Source organism: Anguilla rostrata, chromosome 1, assembly GCF_018555375.3.
Source record: "Anguilla rostrata isolate EN2019 chromosome 1, ASM1855537v3, whole genome shotgun sequence".
NCBI classification, from domain to species: Eukaryota; Metazoa; Chordata; class Actinopteri; order Anguilliformes; family Anguillidae; genus Anguilla; species Anguilla rostrata.
The window spans coordinates 66,145,047-66,168,425 of NC_057933.1; the positions used below are offsets into that span (position 1 = coordinate 66,145,047).

Genomic DNA, 23,379 nt, shown 5'->3' on the forward strand with positions numbered 1-23,379 from the left:
TTTTCATTATCATTCTGACTGGTTACATTGTAATTATGTCTAGTCAAAATGCATTTGTAGTATATCTAAAATGTAATTTTGGATTGTCGAGCAAAGCTAATAATTGTTAAAATGGCTTGCCATATGGGGGGGTGGCTGAATGACCACTTCCTTTCGCTCAATTTGGCTCACTCGGTATTGGGACACCCTTAAGTATAACGTGGGCTCACTTGAACATGCAGAATTGTTCATGGCTTGTTAAAACACTAAAATCCCTAGTCAAATCTAGCTACATAGTTGTCAGTAACTACGGTAGTTTATAGGAAAAAAACATTGACTAAGATCACAACTTTGTGCATTCGTACTTAATACTGCAGCAGTGTCGGAGATAAAAATAATTTTTACAATATGTGTGCTAACAATACTTACTAAACTATTTAATGGAGCTGAAGTGTAGGAGTAGTTTGGCAACCAGGGGACAGTTCAGTGCTGGAGGGGTCTGAGGGCATGCTCCCCAGGGAAGAAAATATTTGAAAAACAGCATTTAAATGCCAATTTCGGGTGACTTATCTGCCAAACAGTATTTATTAATCTGCTGTTAACAAGTACTCATACAGCTGGCTCACATTACATTACATTTTACATTATAGGCATTTAGCAGACGCTCTTATCCAGAGCGACGTACAATAAGTGCATAGGTTCATGATGTAGAGGTGCAAAAGAAACACATGCTATATTATTAAATATTATTCTGTTACCATTTAAATACTTCAGCTTCTTTCGCATAATGTTAACTGAGGAGCGGGAGACGACTGAGTTAGAGTTCTGTATCTGTACCTGCTTGTGACTGTTTTGCCTGGGAGAGTTCTGATTGGTCAGCATCTGTTGTCCATGCAGAGAGAGCCTGATCTGTCAATCTGATTGTGACCGCACTGGTAGAAGTACTGGTGTAACATAGAATGGCATGTTTCACAAATTTATTCCTGCTACAGGCCAAATAAGAAGCGCTACGCTGTGCCCCAAAAGGGATTGTTAATTTATTTGCATTATTTTTATTGCAACCATAACACAATATGGGATGCCCCCCCTCCCCCCAAGTGTAATTTTCTCTTTTTTATGGGGGGTCCCTTGTTTGTCATGGGGGGTCCCGACATCCAGTAAATCAAGTTATTGATAGAGAAGTAATACTCTGGAATTAGTTCAACTCAAAAAACTTCAGTTTAATAGCTATGTTCTTATTTTTATTGAATGATACATAAAAGTTAGGTGAAATACATTGTAAATACTGTTGTTAAGTGTAAAGACAGTTGAGTTTGAGAATGGAAAAACATCTTTAATTAAAGATTTATGGTGTGATAGAAATGCATTTTCTATATATTTATGTTGGTCATAAAGCAGATATCAACCCCTTAAAATCTGATCAGAACATTCAATAAATTCCTGGTGTATTTTGACAAATGTTTTGTAACATGCACTAGTACAAGAAAACATCCAATAACATGAAAATGTCAATGGGTGTAAACTTTTTATTTATGATTTAACAGTAAGAACATTACCACCTAACATTTACAAAAAAGTTGATTCATGGATAATTTTCAAAGCCTTATTTAAAGTGCCACCAAAAATAATTTTTAAGCTATCAAGTAAAAAACTGATTGACCACAATTTCACTACATATGGATGTCTTACCTGTTTATACAAGTGTACTGTGTATCCACAATTGGGAATTCCCTCAAAAATGACTCTCTAGTTTAATATTGATATACTATAATGGGAATATCTGTACCACTAAGTTTAGATGAAGTGGTACAGATACAGTTCATTTAAATTCATACTAGATTCATAGGCCATATAGGCAGGACCAGTGTTTCCTGTAATACGCCTGTTTTCCCCTTCTTTATGTAGTTTGGCTTTTGTAATAAATCAGTGAAGCGCAAAATAGGTGCCTGATCACGTTCTAAATTATTCAGTATACTATTTGTATTTTGTAATAGCTATTAATAGTGAAATCTGTATTTACAACATGAAGGAAATTTATTTTAACACACTGAAGAAACTGATCATGAGTTCATGAGTCTTCTCCATGTCTTGATCTTGAGTCTTCATGAAGACCTGGACAAAATGAAAAAAAATATTATTTAAAGACTTATCATAATTCATGTGAACCAACCGATGTTTAACATTTACATTAAACTCACAGTACATTTGCAAAATATACTGAGTGAGTGTTTGACCACGATATTTAGCAAGTGGTGTCCTGTGGTACTTTTGAAATGAATCAAGGCAGTACATTTATGAAAATGTGGGTTTGCACGGATTCCTTTATCCAGTTATATTGCATTGCAAAAATTTAACGCATGTTATAATGGATAAGATTATTAATTGAGAATTATTAATGGAGAATTACTAGTAGTGATTCTCCAGAGTTAAGACCCTAAAATCTCCTGTTTTGGAAAGCAAAAAAAGAAGAAAAAGACACCTGACTGATAATACTACAAGCATTTTGACTGTATACTACAACTCAGTGGCAATAGATTCTAAAATGAAAGGTAAACTAGAATTTTAATCAATTGTAGCATGCAGTCAAAAGCACAGCTTAGGCTATAGTTTGCCACAGAATACAGGGCTGATCAATGATTCATGTCCATGTATACAATATTTAATTAGTTTCAATTCAGTTGGCTGATGTCACTCTAGGGGATAAACAATTGTTTAGCCAATAATCCCAGTACAATAATGTACTTATGTTATAAAACTTACCAATTGATACATTAACAATGCAAATATCAACTTATGCAAACTGGAAATAAATTAACCTAATGAATTCCTTGAGGTTGCCGGCAGGTAAATCATTGCTTTTATCCGTCACTAATTCAAGGCACACTGCTGTAACACCTACACCACTGTAAAGCTTATACTCTACGCACTTTGATGCAAAAAACCCTGTCTCGATCAGTAAAATCATAAAAAAAAAATAAAAAACAAACTAAATAACAAGGCAGTCCCCTTCCCCAAAGTATGGCTGAAATTGACACCCTAATACTACGGTGATGATATTGATATCTTGAAATCCCCCTCAGAGCCCTAAGTAATCAATCTGCTCTTTGTACACAGACAAGTAAATGTCACCATGCATTCTGCATTATTTCCATTAAGCCGAAAACCTTTTCAGGAGGATTTGAACACAAACTTTTCTATGTATGCAAATAGAATTTCAAATGCGAAAAGTGCAGTTTTTCTATAAAAAAAAAGCAACTTCTTACCTTACAAACAGTGAAAAAATGATTTGAATTAGACATTCCAGTGCCGAGTAAATAGCCTAAAAGCAAGCTACTGTACTACCTGAAAACATTGACCCTCTCTAAGCGGGTCTTGACTTTAGCCCCTGCTTGGAAACCCCATATACGTTACAGTAATCATACAGTGTCGTGTTCTTCAAGCTCAGTGTAGATTTCGAACGCAGTTTACAACTTCCTTCTAGGTGAAACTACGGCTTTGCTATTCTACTGTACTGACTCACTTCACGTTTTTGCATCGGAATGGAATGAATGCATGAATGGAAGCTTAGCGCACACTTTATCGGTTGCTTATCTGAGCTTTGTTTGTTTATCTGCAAAAAGACACTGCAGTAGTGATAAAGGGCACAATATTATTTTAATTCGTTTATGATTCGATTATATATTTTTGTCATTTTCCTCCTTGTGAGCCCTCACTCTGTTGTCATCAGGAGGTTTACTGTTACAAGCCTGTTTTCCAGAAGTATGGCAGCTGAATTTAGATTACTCAGTAAGGTAAAACCAAGAGGTTTGGTTGTTTTTAACTTAATTTAGTTGGTGTGATAACTAACCATGAACACATTTTGTACATAGAATCTCTCCAAAACGACAGCAATGTTCCAGAGGGTACAACCATCAATGGAATTAGCTTCTAGAAGTGGAATATGGCTGGGAGAAAATATATATACAATAATCCAATTTGGAGACGTTTGGTGCTATTTGGAGAGGTTTTCAGGAGATTTGGGCCGACTTCTTGGAAAACGCATCACAGATTTTACTGCCTTGTTCAATCCACTCCACTTTTAATCTGGTGTTGTATACATCCTGGGTTACGATTGAAAAAAGGAATCTGGTTCCACCTGATATCAGAAGTACATATAATCCCTACAGAATAAAGAAAATACAAAACAATTATTGTATTTCTTTTTTGGTTCCCAGAATAAATATGTCCAGTATGTTTACAGAGTCAGACTCCCATAGGATCAGGGGATTTAGTACTTTTTCCTATAAATATGGGCTGCGTTTCCCAGAGTCTCCTTAGCGCTACGTGCGTCGTAAGTTATCCCTTAAGCTCTTCCTTTAGCTCTTGAGCTGTTTCCCAGCGTCTCCTTAGTTAAGGTATACCTTTAAAAGGGGGGTCTGGGGCACTCGTAAGCTGTCCCTTAACGCTGCGCTCCGTGGTTTCAGCCTTATTACGCCAACATTTTGCTTTTCAAATCGACAGTTGTACTACAGTGCGCATCTAGTAGCACATCTGCATGCGAAAATTACATAGATAGTTTAATATGAACTTTTTACGAAAATTAATTTTCCAATCAACGTTTCTGTGCATAGCACGTCGTGAGAATGTTGTCGTTTTACCTGTCTATCCCCATCATGATGGTAATTAAGTATAGGGCCTATCCATGATACTAATCCAATTTGTGAAAAGAGTTTCGATGTACCTTAACGTTTTACGAAGGTTCTTAAGGTATACCTTCTTAAGGGAAACCGCTTTTTTACGAGTGTTTCCCAGACTATACCTTAAGGCAACTCTTAAGGGACAACTTAAAGGTACATCGTAAGTTGGAGCTGGCCTTCACTGTGGTTCTGAAAAGTTTATCAATCGATGCCAAGCGAATCGATTGTCTCACTTGTAAAGGCTTGTGAATGACGTTTTAATATAACAAGTGTTGTCATAATCATTTTACATCAATCTAATATTGCAGAAGAGGAAGCTATGCCTACTAGAGATCATCTGCTAATCTCTTTAAGAGTCCGTTAAGACGAGACGTTGTGATAGTTTCAATAAATACGTACATATAGGCTACAAAGGATAAAATAAAAAGCATCAATCGGGACATATAAGCCATAGTCTGGGACTTTGTGGAAGCCCAGGGAAAAGGATATAGGCTACATATGGGTGAATTATTTTGTTCTTATTGAAACAAAGGTCTAATGTTAATTTGTTTTTGTCACGCAATATATAGGCGACCGTAGCAGCATATCACTGCACTGCACTGATTCCCGCAAACTTTTCTCTGCAATGCAAAAATGATCGTAGATGAAAGGCAAAAGCGCGTCTGTGGAAATTGATCATGATGAATTCTATACCGGGTGCCTTATGAATAGGTCTACCTGTTAAAGTGATTTGTTCATCCACCTTAATTTGCTGTTGGATAATCTTAAATTTAACCAAGAATATCATTATTTTGTTGTTTACCTAAAACCATAAAACAACATGGTAAGAAAAATGTTCCGTAATGTTGATATTTACCCAGTGCTATTTTGTTTTATATAGGAGGTGTGAGCTAAAGGAAGGGGATGTAGATCATTTGGCTATGTTTGTCCATTATGAGCCACTGTACCTGTATGTGTGTTTATGTCCAATCAACGTGCTCTAGTTTGGTCATGCAAGTAGACTCACTCAACGTTGTTTTATATTCTTAATAAACCGGCAGTTTGTTCCAAGTCAGTGTGATCATTGACTCACACACAAACGAACTCATTTCTACAGGGTATGCAGTCAGAAAAGCCATGTCTTAAGTTAGTGCCACTAAGTATAAATTTAAAAAAACTTTTTTTTTCTTTTCACAAATTGGATTAGTATCATGGATAGGCCCTATACTTAATTACCATCATGATGGGGATAGACAGTTAAAACGACAACATTCTCACGACGTGCTATGCACAGACACGTTGATTGGATAATTACTTTTCCTAAAGTTAATATTAAACTCATTTTCGCATGCCTATGTGGTACTAGATGCGCACTGTAGTACAACTGTCGATTTGAAAAGCATAATGTTGGAATAATAAGGCAAAACTGTGACAGGATTACTGGAGCGCAGCGCTAAGGGACAGCTTACAAGTGCCTCAGACCACCCTTTTAAAGGTATACCTTAATTAAGGTATACCTTAGCTAAGGAGACGCTGGGAAACAGCTTGAGAGCTAAAGGAAGAGCTTAAGGGATACCTTACGACGCACGTAGCGCTAAGGAGACTCTGGGAAACGCAGCCCTGGGTTTTAAGTGGGAAGAAAGTATGTAAAGGAGAGCGCACAATAAGAAAACTACTTGGGCATTGAGAATATTAGAGAAGTTCGGAAGACTGAATTGTTAGTACTGAGCATGTAGAATCTGTGTAGAATGTACTTCTGGGGGGTGTCTCATGGCGTAGCCTGTAGAGCACTATCCACTTGCTCATTGCGAGCCGCGACATCAGCAGTTCGCATCCGACCGCACAACATGTTCGCATGTCTCTCCCACTCATCCCCGTTCTTCCTGTCTCTCTTCACTATCCTATCCAATAAAGCTGAAAAAGCCCATGAAAAAAGAATGCACTTTTGGGAGTAAAGTATAGTAGGCAGAGGGAGCAAATTCTCCCTGGTCCCTTCTATATATTTGAAGGATTTTAGAAAGGGACTTCTTACCTTCAATGTGCTGTGTTTCCCTTGTTTACCCAGTTTCAACTTTTACTTCTTCTTAACCAGGTGCTTTGTTGGCCATGTGCCTGTTAGTACTAGGTGTTTACATCTATTGACTTGTTGCTTATGTGCAATAGTAGTATTTAGTCAGATAGGCTGATAGGATTTGCCTGATCATTTAAAAGGAATTTGTTTTAAAGGGTCTGAAACATAAAATGTAAGACAGGCTCATGATTATTTGGTGACACTAGTGAATGCAGTGTTTGTCTGTCTTGTTAATGTTTTGCTTATTATTCGCTTATTTCATCTATCAAAAAAGTTTCATTCTTAAACGTACAGCTAACTGCTGATGGAATATCACATTTCCATTGTACAAAAATGTAATCCATAGGGCAGTAAAAAAACAAACACGATGCTTAAAGACATACACTATATGACCAAGAGTATGTGGGCACCCCTTGGTCTGGGGCTGTTTTTCATGGTTTGGGCTAGGCCCCTTAGTTCCAGTGAGGACAACTCTTAATGCAATGACATTTAAGACTATTCTGTGCTTCCAAATTTGTGGCAACAGTTTGGGGAAGGCCCTTTCCTGTTTCAGCATGCCCCCATGCACACAGTAAGGTCCATATAGAAACTGTTTTGTCGAGAATGGTGTGGAAGAACTTACCTAGCCTGCACAAAGTCCTGACCTTAACCCCATCCAGTACCTTTGGGATCAATATGAAAGCCAACTGTGAGCCAGGCCTAATTTCCCAATCAGTGCCCGACCTCACTAATGCTCTTCTGGCTCAATGGAAGCAAATCCCTGCAGCAATGCTCCAACATCTAGTATAAAGCCTTCCCAGAAGAGTGGAGGCTGTTATAGCAGCAAAGGGTGCACCAACTCCATATTAATGTCCATAATTTGGATGAGATGTTGGATGTCAGGTGTCCACATACCTTTGGACTTATAGTGTACCTTGAGCACAGTGTGGTACTAACCACCCTGAAATGTCAAAATGTCAAAAAGCTCTGTGCTGACGAACACCAAACAAAAGCCCACTTCACTTCTTTTTTCTTAAAATATCAATAAAACTGAAGTTGCTTTACAGTGTGAAAATCTGCATCATTTCTTTTTTTTCGGCCTGTCTCTACTCACTCAATAATTTTGAAAGATGTAAAATAGTATGGAGAGTGTGAGGAAGGTGGAGATATCAAACAGTTAATTAATTCCACAAATCCAATTGGCAAAGGTGGTTGTAACTACTTTTACAACTGTCATTAAAACCTTTATTACCACCAAAAAGTCTTTCTTTACCATTATCACCATATCTTCTGCCTGCCTTGAAATCCATAAAATAATCCCCTTGCTTTAATGGCTTGAAACTTGCCTCTTACTGCTTGCAGCGGTACTTGGCGGCGAAATTTTAATAGAAGCTGAGATGTTTCCCTTGGTTTCCCTCGGTTTCTCTCACAGACTTGCATTCATAACATGCACTCATTTGGCCTAGTACCTGACTGCATGGAATCCTAACACAGCACCTTTGACACAACCTGGTGCTCCTGATACATCACTATGCCCCTCTGAACTGCATTATACATTCCTTCATTTGGACCTTCTACTTTACCAGCAAGTTTAATACCTCAACAGTAACCTGCTCAACCCATTGAACTATTTGCTGTAATGGATCCTGTGAGGGGGCGGCATGGTTGTGGTACTGGCTGCAGGCGAAGAGATGGCCGGCCGGCAGTCGCAGCTGTGGGCACTTACGTGATTGATTCTAACCTTTATCTGTACTGTCTGTAGTGAGTGCGGGAGGTTTTTTCACGACGGATGCACACGGTTTTATTTGATTGCGACTGAACGCTGGCACATTTGCGGTATCTGGTGCTGGTGCTGATGCTGATGCTGTAGTCGTGGCTGTGGCTGTTGCTGTTGCTGTTGCTGTCTGGCACCATGTGCATCTGCTGTGAAAAACCTCCCGGTCTCACTGCAGGCAGTACAGATAACGGTTAGAATCAATCACGTAAGTGCCCACAGCTGTGACTGCCGGCCAGTTAAACCACTCCCCCCTCTCTCCGCCTGCTGCCGGCACCACAACCACACCGCCCCCTCACAGATCCCTTATTACATTTCCTTAACCATCCATTCTACCTTGACTTTACACCAGGCAGGCCAGAGGAGGATGGGCTCCCCCTATGTAGCTATGTTCCTCCCACAATTTAGTCCCATCTGTGAGGCTTTTCTTTCCACCGTTTGAGTGTCTTTCTTCCCACTGGAGAGTTATTTGCCTCGCTTATTTTTTGGGAATTCAGACTTGGTTTTTGCCCAGTTTTCATTCTGTTTCTCTGTAAAGCATATTTGTGACAGTTCTCTGTAAAAAGTTCTATGCAAATAAAATGGTTTTGAACTGATTTGATAATTATTTGATAATCCACATATAATTATAATTTAAAGTAAAAGAAGAAAAGCATTGTGGTTACACTTAATTAGGGTTAATCTCTAATCTCTTTTGAAATTGTTCAAAGTAAATTTCACTCTGACAGTGAGTTATTCTACAGGATTATTATTAGAAATGGAAAGAGCTCTGCAACTATCCAGACTAAACTATAACCAGTGATATTTATAGTATTGATAAACATTAGGCTTATATGACAGTTGCCATACTACTTCTACTGTGCTACAATACCATATGTTCCCACAATACTATGCAGTATGTTCCTATATGTTCCTATAATAGTATATGCTCCTACTGTAAGTGCTATTGAGTGATTTATCATATTTTCTCATTTTAATACCTTCCAGTACCCATTACATAAATACAAAGTCGGATGAAGAATACCACATTCCCAGGACTGATCATAAACAAAGCTTCTTCTGTTTGCATACCACTACATGTAATGAATTTTGGCTAGGCACCTTAGTCACATATTTATCGTATTTGAATTTGTGTAAATGTTTGGTGCATACATTATAATACCTCTTTTAGTTGCAGTTATTTCCTTTGATGAGGAAGAAAGTTCCAACTCCCACTCCCAGCAGACCCAGGGTCAGTCCTATTCCACAGAACGCTGTCGCTGCCGTGTTTGGTTCATTGTTAGCTTCAGGCTCTGTGTGAAGAAAGGACTTTCATTCAGGCAAAATACATCTAAAAGTGAATCATTTAGATGCTCGCATTTTCTAGCAACAATCTTTTCTAAGACTGAAAAATATAAAAGAAAATGTCAATACTAGCTATCCTTCGAAGTGGTATATATATATACATATATATATGGTGCTTGGTTTTAGGTCCAAATCTCGGGCACAACATTGCTCTTCTACCCTTGATCGAGGTACAAATCTTTTATTATACATGCATAATACTTGTACCATCCATGCAGAACACAGTTAACTGGTTACAGTGGACAGGGTTGGCCCATGGCATAAAGGCTCAAATTTCCAAGTAGACACTCATGGGACTAGAGGAGTCTTCTCTGGAGACTTCAAATTATTTGCATGCATTCTTCACTACTGAAAACCATTTTTAATGATCAGAGCATTGTTTCTGTCACAAGAGGTCAATATGGGGTAAAACAGGTTTATGTTTATGCGTTTCAGCATCTCCACCTTTGATTGTCATAAATCAAATTTTCTTGGTTCTTACACACAGATATGCCATCTGAGAATTGTGAAGTCATTCATTTTGACTCCATCTCACTGAATGCAGTTAATACACCTGAATGAAAAGTGCTCTGTGTCCTGCATAGATGAGTATGGTGGCCAATTAACAACAAATCTTGCGAGGAAGGAAAGGATGAAAATAAGATCCTCCGCACGGAGTATCAGCCAATCACAACAGAGTTCTGGGTATGAGTAGTAACCAATTAATTCTGGAAACGAAAGCTCATTGATGAGCCATCGCTGTGCAGAAAAAAGTACTTTGAGAGCACACAGGCTACTGTCTTTCGTTTTGCTTGCAGACCAATTTCACTACATGCGAGTTAACACTGCGCTCTTTGAGAATACTGGTGTGTGAGAGTACATTTTACTTACATGGAGAGCATACTTGTGCACAAGTGTCTTTTGCCTGCGTGGAGAAAATACTTAAGAGCATGAGTGCTTTTTGCTCACGTAGAGAGAATACTCATGTGCATGTGCCTTTTGCTCACCTGGAGAGGATTCTCATGCATGAGTGACATTTACTCACGTTGCGAGAATACTCACAGGAAAGAATACTTGTGCAAGAGTGCCTCGCATGGAGAGAATACTCACTGGAAAAGTGCCTTTTGCTTGAGTTGAGAAAATACACACGAGAGTATTTTGTTCATGCGGAGAGAATATTTATGCGTGAGTACCTTGTACTCTCACGTGGAGAAAATACTTGCACAGGCTTGCCTTTTGCTTGTGTATAAAAATACTCAATTTACATTAAGAAAACATACCAGATATCATATACTGCTGTATAAAATGTTTTAAAAATGTAACACTGTTCAATCATCAGTTGAAAATTATCAAAAGAAAATTTAAAGCATGTGTGAGACATAATAATAACTAAATTGTGCATAGAGAATCAGTAAAATAACTCAGGTCTGTGGACACCCAGAGTTACCTACATTATAACTTGGGCCAAGGTTCTGCCTCTATCAATAAAAATTATTAGTTAACCTAATATGAAGAGAGTGAACATGGATGTAATGTATACTCTGCATCTTGGAATGTAAATGGAGATAAACTGGTGGAACTAATTATAACATATTATTCTGATACATCAGTGTGCAATCTAATGTTTGAGAAGCTTTCCCATTTGTAGCTAATTGCTCATTTCTGTCTTTGTTGTTGCTTGCCTCACACAAACTCAAACTATCTTTCGAGTGTCATATATCAGCCAGGTGCTTTATCTTTCTGACCATCACTTGTTCTCACTGTTATTGCAAAGGACATGGTGACTGAAACGTCAGCGTCTTTTGACTCAAGAAACAGTTTTGAACCCAAGAGAATCACAGGCAAATATTATTCCATTCCTTAAATTATTTTTATACATTCTGTTGCCCTTGCACCAATTTTTACCAACTTGTAAATTGACTCATCCATTGAGGCCCTGACACAGTCTACAATATAACTAATACAGAGATGCATTCAACACAGAGAATAACTGTATCATGATGTGATCTACTCAAACAGAAGAACTGTGTCAGTATGTTAGAAATAATGAGTCTATATGTTATTTGTCAAGAAGCTTCCAAAATGCTTTGCTTAAAATATTCTGCAACTAATTTTCAATTACACTGGGTCCTTACCCCAGATCCTGGTTAGGGGTTCCGGAAGCCCCTTGTGCTCCACGCTGCAGGAATAGACATCCCCCTCCTGGGGAGTGATGCTCAGAGTGGAGAACTGTTGGAACGTCAAATCAGGGTTTGGATAGTAGCGGCTTAGAGTCACTCCATCCTTCACTTCAACATTATTCTTGGTCCACTTCACTTTGACAGGAGCCGGATAGAAGTTGGTCACAAAGCAGATCAGACTGTTACTCTTCCCCAGCTCAACTTCTTCCCTTGAAAAGATTGTGCTCTGAGGAGGATCTGTGGAATAATGAATCATCATATCCTTGTTTGCAAATCAAATTTGAACATAAGTTACTATATATTGTTTGGTCAAAGTATGTTTACCAGTGGCTAGTAGCCCCCCATGCCCCCCCCCCTCCCCAATGTATGTTCAGTTCATTGTAATCTCAAATCTGACTGATGTTGAAAACTGAGAAATAATTATTTCCTCATCATTTAGCCTTGTTTCTAAACCTGCACCCTATTATGGGTCACAGGGCCCAATATAGGCGAGCCATTCAGCCATCAGGTTTCCCAGTGGTAAATAACGGGAACATCCTAGCAACCAAGTCACCCATCCCACACAAGCTCAAAAAGTGGCCATCACATGTCCGTTTTTAGGCAGAGCATGGAAAGGGAATAACTGCAGTTATCAGATTCACCACGATGCTCACTCTGCACCAGTGCACCTTGCTGTGCCTCACTGAGTAGTGTTTTCAGGAAATACTCCAGCAGTGCTCAACTGCCTGTCACCTCAGAGATAATGGTATCATATGCAAATATCATATGATGGTAATTTTATATGATTATAAATGTCTCACAATAAGTACGTGACTGATAGACATGTGTGCCAGGCTGAAAGCTGCAGGTTTCATTAACAAGGAGTAGGCAATAAAATATTACAGGGCAGAAGTGCTTGAAATATTTTATGCACTTCTACCTAATTAAATTTTATGCCCATTTTAATATAATGCATTAGACCGATTGAGCATCTTGTCAAGTTGCACTAAGAAGTTCCCTCATTATGGTACTCAAAGTAACAGAACAACATTCCAATTAAATGAAAATAACCAAACCATTCCAAATTCCAGGGTTTTTAAATTTTTTTTTTTTTTTTTAGATCTAAGTTTTGAAATAGGAATATATGGCAATGATAAATATGAGATGCAGGATGACGAGTCGCCTCGTCTTCTCGTAAGGTCTGTGTGAGCAAGAGCAATTAACTGTATGGAGCCGTGTAAGATTTTGGACACTGATCCAACATCCATTTTGATATGCCGTTCCAAAAATCATAATTATAGATGAGAGGTCTTTATTTTGTGTCACTTTAGCCGTTTGCGCACAACACAGTTACAGCTCAGAGTGAAATGCGGTTAGACATGATGACTTCTTACCTATTTGCTCAGGTGGGTCCTTTTCAGCTTTAACAGCCCCGTTCAAGTTATGAATGCAGACCGCATGATTAACCAGTGCAGATGCCATCCAGCCTGGATACGTAAATTTATCAACAAACTCAGGTATGGTGTAAATGACTGCATTGTTTTTAAAGTCTACATAAAACATTTCCTCTCCATCCTGCTGTTTCTCATCCTCTGGAGCAGTGTCATTGGTCTGGCAGGCTACAACGTTAATATCTATATGAGCTAAGAGAGAGAAATATGAGAAAATTTAAGTTTTGCATTTTCAATGATTGTTTTTACATGCCATGAAAATAATATCCATGCTTATTAATTAATTCATTCATTGAACATACACTTCATTTACATATCATTTACATGCTCCCTCTGGATCACATCATTCAGACACATGGTCTAAACATTCGCTGCTATGGCAATGATATTCAGATATATGGCAGCACCAAATCCCCTGCAGCCCTTTTGCCTCAGACTCTCCTAGCTTGCATTCAAGACATAAAAAATTTGATATCTGTCAATTTACTAATTCTCAATTGTGATAAGACAAATCTTGCTGCTTACGCCTCTCTAAAACCACCGATTCTGTCTTGCCATTAAAGGCATCTCAGTTGTTTCATCAGCCTGCCAGTCAGAAACCTTGAAATTATTTTTTATTCTATATTCTAACATTGACTTTATACCAAAACTGCTTTCTTCCATCTCTGTAACATTGCTTGTCTCCACCCATCCCTCAACTTCACCGATGCTGAAGCTCTCATATATGTAATCATTTCCTCCTGCTTATATTACTGCAACACCTTTCTCCCCAGCCTCCCATTCAAAACTCTCCGTAAATGGCAGTATGTCTAGAACTGAGCTGCTGGGGTATTCACACACACACAAACACACATACATGCACAAACACACATACACACACACACACACACACACAAACACACATCAGCACACACACATCACACACACACACACCACACACACACACACACAAACAACAACACACACACACATACACCACACACACAACACGCATGCACACACATACAAGCACACAACATACATCAGCACACCATCACACACACACATACACACACACACACATTGACAACCACAACGCTCTCACACCACTAACATGCTTGCACACACACCACCTCAACTCACATGCTGAAGCTCTCATATATGTAATCATTTCCTCCTGCTTATATTACTGCAGCACTTCCACCCAGCCTCCACAATCTCACAAATGCAAGTCTACAACTGAGCGCAGATTACACACACAACACATAACACACATCATGCACAACACACATACACACACACATGCAAGCACACACACACACACACAACACACATACATGCACACACACAACACACACACACAAACACACACACACTACATGCACACACACAATACACCACCACTACAGCACACACATCAGCCACACCACTACACACATCACACATGCATAAACACACATACATGCACACACACCACATCACACACACACACCACACATCATCACACACACACACTCACACACACACACATACACATCGCACACACACACACACACATACAGACATCACACTACACACACAACACACGCAATAATGATATAATTTGTCTGGTGTTGATTTGTTGGTTTCACATCATTTTTACATAGTCTCATGTGCCGCAGTCATTCCAAAACATAGGCTACCTTTTTATTGCTACACACATGCACACACACACACACACACACACACACAAAGACACAAAGAAATCTGCTCACATAGCCCCCATTCTCTGTCAACTGCACTAGCTCCCTACCACATCAGACATGCATTACAAACTGCTCATCATTGCATTCAAAGCTCTTTGTGACCTTGCTCCACCCTTTCCTCTCCAACTCATACCTTCGGTCCTTGTGATCCCTAAAATCAGACTATCCACTACACACATCAGATCTTTCAGTGCTCATCCTTTTACATTTCCTTACAACCTCACATTCAAAACCTTACATTCACTGTACATTGCTTATTATAATACATTTAAACTTTGATTGTATTCACTCTCAAATTATATTCACTTCTATATTAAACTCATTATAAACTTTTCAGCCTTTATCCTCCAGATAAACATAAAGCTAAAAAAATGTACAGACACAAAATTGCTAAGCTCTAATATTAATATATTAATAAATAATAAATATTGCTTGTTTAAAAAAAAAACAGGCAGAATTTTCATAGGTAAATTCAGGTTCTGCTTCCTCACTACTGAACCTCGGACTTTTAACTGTACCTCATGGATTAAGCCATATTTAATTTTTATGAAAACCCTCGCTATCCACATATAAAATGTAGAACAACATAATTAAAACAGTTTTAAAATTTACCGCACTTACCCTGAGCCTTAAAAAGAACACAGATTGCTCCCAGCAGCACAGCTGTGAATATGGAGTGATTCATCCTCAAATTCAGACAGCAGGGACTGGTTCTGCTCTGGTCCTGTGTCTTTTGTGAATGTGCAGCAGCTTGTGTGTATGCAAAGTAGACTATCTGTGAACTTAAACTACTGCCTGCCCCATGTAGTTTCCAATCCAATCCAAATAAATGTTGTCTTGCTGACACATCAGTTACTAGGGAAGTTAATTTCTTTGACTGCATTTGAACACTGACATTTCCACTGTGTTATTTCCAGCATTTCTGAATATAAATAATTATTTTGCTGGACGAGCTCTCAGAAACATTTTTGTTTTTAAATAAGTGAAGAGCAAACAATCAATCAGTAAAAAATGGTAAAAATGGTAGATACATTGACAATCCCATGACTGGAATGAGTATATACACTGTTTTTGATAGTCAAACTGCCCTGATTTTACTACATGATTCTGCTTGAAATTCTCAGGAGATTTTTCCAAAAACTCACTGTCTCATCTGCTTTCATAACAATACAGAAATGTTTACCCCCTACCCCTCAAAGCAATGGACATCATCGTGGACTTTGGCATCTAATAAGAAACTAATTTTCATAAACATTAGTTAAAATATTTGCGTTATTAACCATTAATTAGAGACCCTGAATGTGGAAGTTTAAAGTGTAAGTTAAGCCTTCCATGAAATCAAAGTTTTTTTGGGGGGTTTCCCTTAGTACAATTAACATTAATATGCGATAACACTGAGAGAGAGAAAAAAAGAACACAGTGCATCACTTGTTACCAGGGAAACATTTTTATGAAGTACAGAGAACAATAAAGAACTGCACTATGGGGTGCAACAGCACCACCAATTGACATTTTTTAATACTGTTTATATTGTTTAGTTCACAGCATTTATTACAAAGGCAAATAATACTGAGTGGTGTGAGAAGGCAGAATCTCACTAATGTGACTTCCCTCAATGTAACAGAAACTACACTTTGAGCAAACTTTCACTGGAAATCAAGCAACAGTGCAGTTCTCATAATCATTTCATTTTGAATTAGATTAAGTTGAATCTTCCAGTTCTAACATTTTATTATTTTGACAAATTTTTTATTTACTTCACCTTAATTTAGCCAGGAAAAACTAATTTGCAGTAGAGACCTGGCATGACAGTAGCCACAAAAGTTATAATACATGGCATCACAATTACATTTAAAAATTAGAATCAAACATAAAATAACTCAGCTGCCTACCATTACTAAAGGGGCGTGATATAAAATTTGTTTGGTGTTGATTTGTTGGTTTCACATCATTTTTACATACAGTCTCATGTGCCGCAGTCATTCCAAAACATAGGCTACCTTTTTATTGCTACACACATGCATGCACACACACACACACACACACACACACACACACACACAAACAGTTTGTTTGATGAAGGGGTCGTCCCTAGACAATAGAAAGAGGCTACTGTTGTCCCCATACCAAAATCTTCCCCACCAAACATTGATGAACTGAGGCCGATCTCATTAACAGCTCAGCTCTCTAAACTATGCGAACAGTTTGCTGCGCATTGGATCCTGAATGACAACACGCAAAATCTAGATCCCATGCAGTTTGGCAGCCGACAGAATTGTTCTACAACACACTATCTAGTCAGTTTGATGGGCTCTGCGTACAAGGCCTGTGATGTTCTGGCCTCAGTGTGCACACTAATTACAACTGACTTTGCCAAGGCCTTTGATGCTGTAGATCACACAATGGCGGTACAGTGCCTCCTTGACCTTGGAGTGAGACCGGGCCTGATCCCATGGATCTGCAGCTTCATGACTGACCGCCGTCAAAAAGTGCGCTACCAGGGACATCTTTCTGATTGGGAATACCCCACGTGTGGAGTTGCACAGGGAACCGTATTAGGGCCTGTAGTCTTTCTAACACTGATTAACAGTGCCCTCCAGGACAGAAGAGACCACTGGAAATATGTGGATGACATGACTCTGGCCCAGACGTGGACGCTCCAACTACCCTGTACTCTCCAGCAGACCCTGAATGGTCTTGATATCTGGGTAGAGGAGCACAAAATGAAACTCAACCCAAAGAAATGTAAAGTTTTACGTGCCACCCACAAGGCATCCACCCGCTCTGTCGACTCTCTCCATTGACCAGAACATCCTGGAAGTCTGTGACCCTGTCAAGGTCCTGGGGGTCACCATCCAGAGTAATTTGCGTTGGGACAGTCAGGTGGACCACATGCTGACCTCAGCGAACAGGAAGCTTTTTGCTCTGCGTCGCCTGAAGAAATTTGGTGTCCGAGACCCAGAACTGGTTTCCATCTACACAGGCTACGTGCGCCCGGTGCTGGAGTATGCAGTCCCCGTCTGGCACAGTTCCCTGACTACAGACCAGGCTAAAAGGCTGGAAAGCACGCAGAAACGGGCTTGTAAAATCATACTTGGCCAGAGGTACTCAGGGTACCCAGAGGCTCTCTGCACTCTCGGATTGTGCACTCTATCAGAGAGACGCACTCAACTGTGTCTTGGCTTTGCCAGAAAGCTGCTAAAGTCCAACTTCATTGACTGGCTACCGCCCCCTACCGCTCACAGGTCATCGGACAAGGAACTCAAACAAACTGGCCATCCCAAGATGTCTAACTGAGAGATACAGGAGATCACCAATCCCCTATATGTGCAGACTCCTAAATGACAGCGGATTTTAAATTTGGGATACTCAGCTTAGATAATTGCAACATTTTACATTTTTAGTCTACTTAGTATTGATGTTTTATTGTAACAGCAAAATAATTCAGTGTTTTTAATGACAACTGTCTTTATGAACCTGTAATAATGCTGAAAGCATTCAATAAAATAAAATAAACCTAGCCTAAAACAAATACATTTAGACTTTTCACAATCCTAATTCAAACTGTTTTGTGTCCTTGTCTACTGATACGCTAGTTAACCTGTCTTATCTGTCTGCATGTCTTGTCTGTCTGTCTGTCTATCTTACCTGGAAGTAGTTCATAATAAATATGTGGTAAATTTGGGTGGTGAGACACCGGGGGTGGGGGTGATGATACTGGTGTAATGGAGTGGCCACCGTGTGTAATCAAATGTTTGAAGACATTGAAAATAAAGTTGTCCTTCAGAGAGAGGGGGGTGGTGGTGGGCTTAAAAACAACCTAAACCAGGCCAGCTGTTTTATTTTCTTGAGAGATCACACTAAATACAAGCACCTATGCTGATTTCGAATCCAACTGAGTTCAATTTCATGATTTCAGGATAAATATCACCAACTTTGTGAGGTCTGAAATGAAACAGCAAATCATATCAGTCACATTGTCACATGATCATTCACATTGTGAATTAACTGCCCACGGAACTTTGAGATGTAGATTTTAGGAAGCAAAAGGCAGAAAAATGTGATAATAAGATTGGAAAATCGTTAAACCTCTGAACCTATGAGCACTATTCTGTCTACTGAAACAAAATGGAAGAAAAACATGGTACGACAAAGATAGTACCAAGATCAGGCCATCCTAAAAAACTCAGCAACTAACCAAGAAGATAAACTGTTATATTGTTATACTGTCCATACTTATATTATGACTCTCTCTCTCTCTCTAAATATATATATATATATGCGTGTATGTATGTGTGTGTGTGTGTGTGTGAGAGAGAGTGTGTGTGTGTGTGTGTGTGTTTTAGGCATGTCTGAAAAGGAAACACTTCTTTTTATTGTGTTTGTGTTTATCATAGGTTAACTGTATGCTAGTGAAGTCAATACATAGTTTTCATTGTCATACCATGTATTAATACATTCTTATCAATCTGGATTAATAGAGCACTTATTTGTTCAACTGTGTTTCGGGGTCAGACAGTGGGAATAATAGCCTACATCAAAATAAAATATTCTGAGAATACAATTGTTTGAGATATTAAAATAAAACGTAGGCTACTATACAAGGGTATCTATTATGTTTGCATTTATACGTATAGTTATATTCTACACGGGCGGAGTGCTTATAATATCAATTCAATTGTATAACTGGTACTGTACATTAGCATTTGTTTAAAAAAAAAATCTAACACTAGACACTAGACAACGCAAGTTATGTCACTAGTGTTTTCACTGTGATGTGAGGTCTGACTGCAAACTGACGATGCCCATTCCTGTATCAGATAAAATATAACATTTTCTGAATAACCTGACATCATGCATAAATATCAAGACATTTATCTCTTAAGTTCATATTAAAAATCAGCATTAAATGCCTGATAAATGTCATCTTGTGGAGGTCTATTTTAGAGCAAAGTTCCTGCGCAACTTTTAAAATGCACCCCAGTGGGTATGTGCACCCTCCATAATTCAACTATTTGATATCATAATCAATAATCTGATGAATCTAATCATTTTAGAAGAAAATGGCATGGGTATGACATGTTTATCACTTTTCTGATGCATTAAAGAGCACTAGATAGTTGCACTGTTTAATTTTTATTCATTCAAACACAAAAAAATGGACATGGCTTAATAGCTGAACTTTCCCCAAATGTAAAAACATCTAACCAAATAAAAGAGTGTTAGCACCACCATGTGGACATTATTGTACACTACACTGAATTCAAACAAATTCAGTTCACAGTATTTTGTTTTTTCTTTTTGAACCTGAATTTAAACAGCACCCAGCTTTAAAACTACAAACATATGCTGTTGCATGTATTAGCTGAGCATTGTACAATTTATTGGTGGTCCCACCCCCCACCAGGTAAAATATAATTAATGGATTCAACAATATACACACTTGGGCTATGTAAATAAATGTATGCAGTATTACCCTGTAATACTCCTTTATCAGAAAGATGGTGATAATGTGACAAGGAGAATGTTGATAAATAAGAAGCCTGCTCAGGATTTTGTCACATCTCAAGTTAGGTAGGTCATTTCAATTATTATGTCCAAATATGGGGAATCACTATGCATTAAAAGGTAGCTTCTAGTAATGTCTAATTGTATTTGTAGAAGCACACTTATTCAGCTAACTCAGCAATCCTGCTTTGTGAAATGCCCCCCCAAGAAATGTAAAAAGCAGAACTTCTCCTAAAGCTTCCATCAGTTCCAGTGATGGCATGTTTCGTTTAAAATTACAATAATTTTTAATAATAAATACATTATGTACTCTTGTATTCTTGGCTCACTATGGTGTATGTGATGTGATCACCACACTACCCTCTGCCTTACATTACTTGTTTACTTCAGACAGTCTTGTTCAGGGACTCTTATTTACGCTTTAATTTACAATCCATTTATACAACTGAATATTAAATGATCAAAAATACAACAGCAGAGTATCATATAGGACAGCCATGACTAAAGCTCTGAGCTTAGTGGGCCAAATGAGTATTAACAATGACCTGTGGGCCAAAATATTAAACTTGGCAGATGTGATATAAGCAGATAATTCTTTAATATGTGTTTTAATGTTTGTTCCATTTGTACTATTACACCACAAGCTGTGAATACAGCTTTAGACAATACTCTATTACCACTGTATATGTGGTTAAGATAAACTGACGTTTTTGATTTATAATTAACAAAGGCTTACTAATTGGGCTTAATTAGCAATTCCATGTATTTTTCCCAATTCACATCACTATAAGATTATTTGTTTTTTAATTGCAACCCCTGTTGCAGGCCGATCCAAAAAGCATTGGCCAGGTTTAGCCCAGACCCATAGTTCTGGATTTTTTTTATCTACAATGTGAATTTATAACTTCACATCCTAGATATAAGATTATAACCTATAACTGACTTTTAAGCCTGGCTCTGAGTCTTTATGAAACACTGCTGCCCTCTAGTGGACGGAAAAGTCTTCCCAGGCAAGTAATGCACTGAATTGTCAAATGGCATATGTGAACGCACAAACGTAAAAGGGAATTCCACTTTATTACACTTCTGGGGACATTTTCACACCTACCCGAGCTTTTGTGTGCACCCCAAACAGTTTTTAGATTGCTTGCTTCAATATTTAGATATTTGTAGATATGTGATACCCATGTGAGCAACCCCCCCCCACACCCAATAGAAGCCCATTCAACATCAAACTCCACGTTAGACTCATTGTAAACACACGTCCCTGCTTCTCATGACTGATATTGTCCTTCTAATTAATGTGTCGCCCTTCATTTTTCGATTAGTTATTCATTTTAAATGTCTAACGTTATAAACAAAGGCCTATTTTTTCGCGCAAGTCCACATAGTAGTACAGTTTCCGGTTTTTTCTTCTTCGATTTCGTTTCGCGGCAAAATCGAGAAGCGAAGCAAAGCATTCCCTTAAGCCTCATGCAGATATTGGCAGACTATGTCATAAAAGTTCTAGGCATCGATTGTCACTCTTGCTAACTTCATTCATGTGTCAGAGATGTAACGTTACAGTCTTGTAGTTTAGCTGATGCGTCGAGCCCTATACCTTTGTGTTCAAAACAGGATTTTACGATAACGTTACTCTCAGCGAGACGCATGCATAGACTACCACACATGAACACCAGTCCTCAAAACTAGGATTTCCATTAGCTAACGATAACGTTGTGCTATCCACTGACATTACTACGGTATAAAGCCAACACACTTACATTTCAGAGAGTCCCGTTTGGACCATCCGGTGTGGAATGTCGTTTCCAATTGATCCTTGGCATTCGGAACAAAGTCTACAAGACTCCGGGGTTGGTGACAGTGCCCTGTCGCACATGCCAGTACTTAATTTTCTTCGTCCGTCTGAGGCTGTGCTCGCTCGCTCATTTCGCACATCCACACCACCAGTTGCCGTTTATCCTCGGGATAGCCTGTGGTTCCTCGCTCTCGGCCCGCTCCTGACTCGCTCTCGCACGATCAGCCTACAAATTAGCCAGCTCTTATTCTGTGTATTCCGGCTCGAATCGATAGGGCACAACAATCCCATGATCAAAAACAAAATCGCCTTCGTCCTCATACCTTTTCGGTTTCGCTAGCTAGTAGTAATACAACACTGTCTATTTCTACGACCAACATAATGTTACTGTCTGCAGGTGCGCCCACATCAGAAGTCGCGCAATGATATGCATCCTCGAGTTCGACACTAAACTGCCTGGGTCTACTTCCTGCATTTGTAAAGGAAAGCAACAGAACAGCGTAAAATATTAACATAATGAAATAACTCATCGAAAAATGAAGGGCGACACAATCATTAGAAGGACAATATCAGTCATGATAAGTGGGGACGTGTGTTTACAATGAGTCTAACATGGCGTTTGATGTTGAATGGGCTTCTATTGGATGGGGGGGGGGGGGGGGTTGCTTACACTGGTATCAAATATTTACAAATATCTAAATATTGAAGCAAGCAACCTAAAAACTGTCTGGGGTGCACACAAAAGCCCGGGTAGGTGTGAAAATGACCCCAGAAGTGTTATAAAGTGAAATTCCCTTTTAAGTACAATAATTGGGCTTCCCATCAAAGTCATCTCAGCGCTACTAGGCACATCATAAATGCTGCTTATTGCATGCCTGATGTTCTCTTGGCCAATATGGCAAAGGATTTTGACAACTGTAACCCTATACCCAAGTCCCACAGACACACGAGAGCAAGG

General features: G+C 38.8%; 1 protein-coding gene across 5 annotated transcripts; it reads right to left on the bottom strand.

Annotated features, from left to right (window-relative positions):
* Nucleotides 1-1,487: 1,487 nt before the first annotated feature.
* On the bottom strand, nt 1,488-15,897 carry LOC135263025 (H-2 class II histocompatibility antigen, A-U alpha chain-like). Of its 5 annotated transcripts, none has more exons than XM_064350575.1 (6): nt 15,737-15,897; nt 13,335-13,583; nt 11,917-12,198; nt 9,621-9,750; nt 7,328-7,367; nt 1,488-2,091 (listed from the first exon to the last, which is right to left on the bottom strand). In XM_064350575.1, exons 1-4 carry the CDS (start codon nt 15,798-15,800, stop codon nt 9,626-9,628), a joined length of 720 nt encoding a protein of 239 aa, XP_064206645.1. In that variant the 5' UTR covers nt 15,801-15,897; the 3' UTR covers nt 1,488-2,091; nt 7,328-7,367; nt 9,621-9,625. The 5 variants fall into 5 exon arrangements, 4 of the variants coding, with proteins under 4 accessions (XP_064206645.1, XP_064206635.1, XP_064206652.1 ...); XR_010332375.1 differs by lacking the exon at nt 7,328-7,367 and adding an exon at nt 8,438-8,630 and having other exon boundaries at nt 1,995-6,957; XM_064350565.1 differs by lacking the exon at nt 7,328-7,367.
* Between the last annotated feature and the right edge of the window lie 7,482 nt (nt 15,898-23,379).

Coding starts and splice junctions, on each gene's coding strand:
- LOC135263025 (XM_064350565.1), bottom strand. CDS start 15,800: ATGAATCACTCCATATTCACAGCTGTGCTGCTGGGAGCAATCTGTGTT. Junction 13,584..15,736: donor TGTTCTTTTTAAGGCTCAGG/GTAAGTGCGGTA, acceptor TCTCTCTCTTAG/CTCATATAGATATTAACGTT. Junction 9,751..11,916: donor ACCCCTAACCAGGATCTGGG/GTAAGGACCCAG, acceptor TTCTTCACACAG/AGCCTGAAGCTAACAATGAA.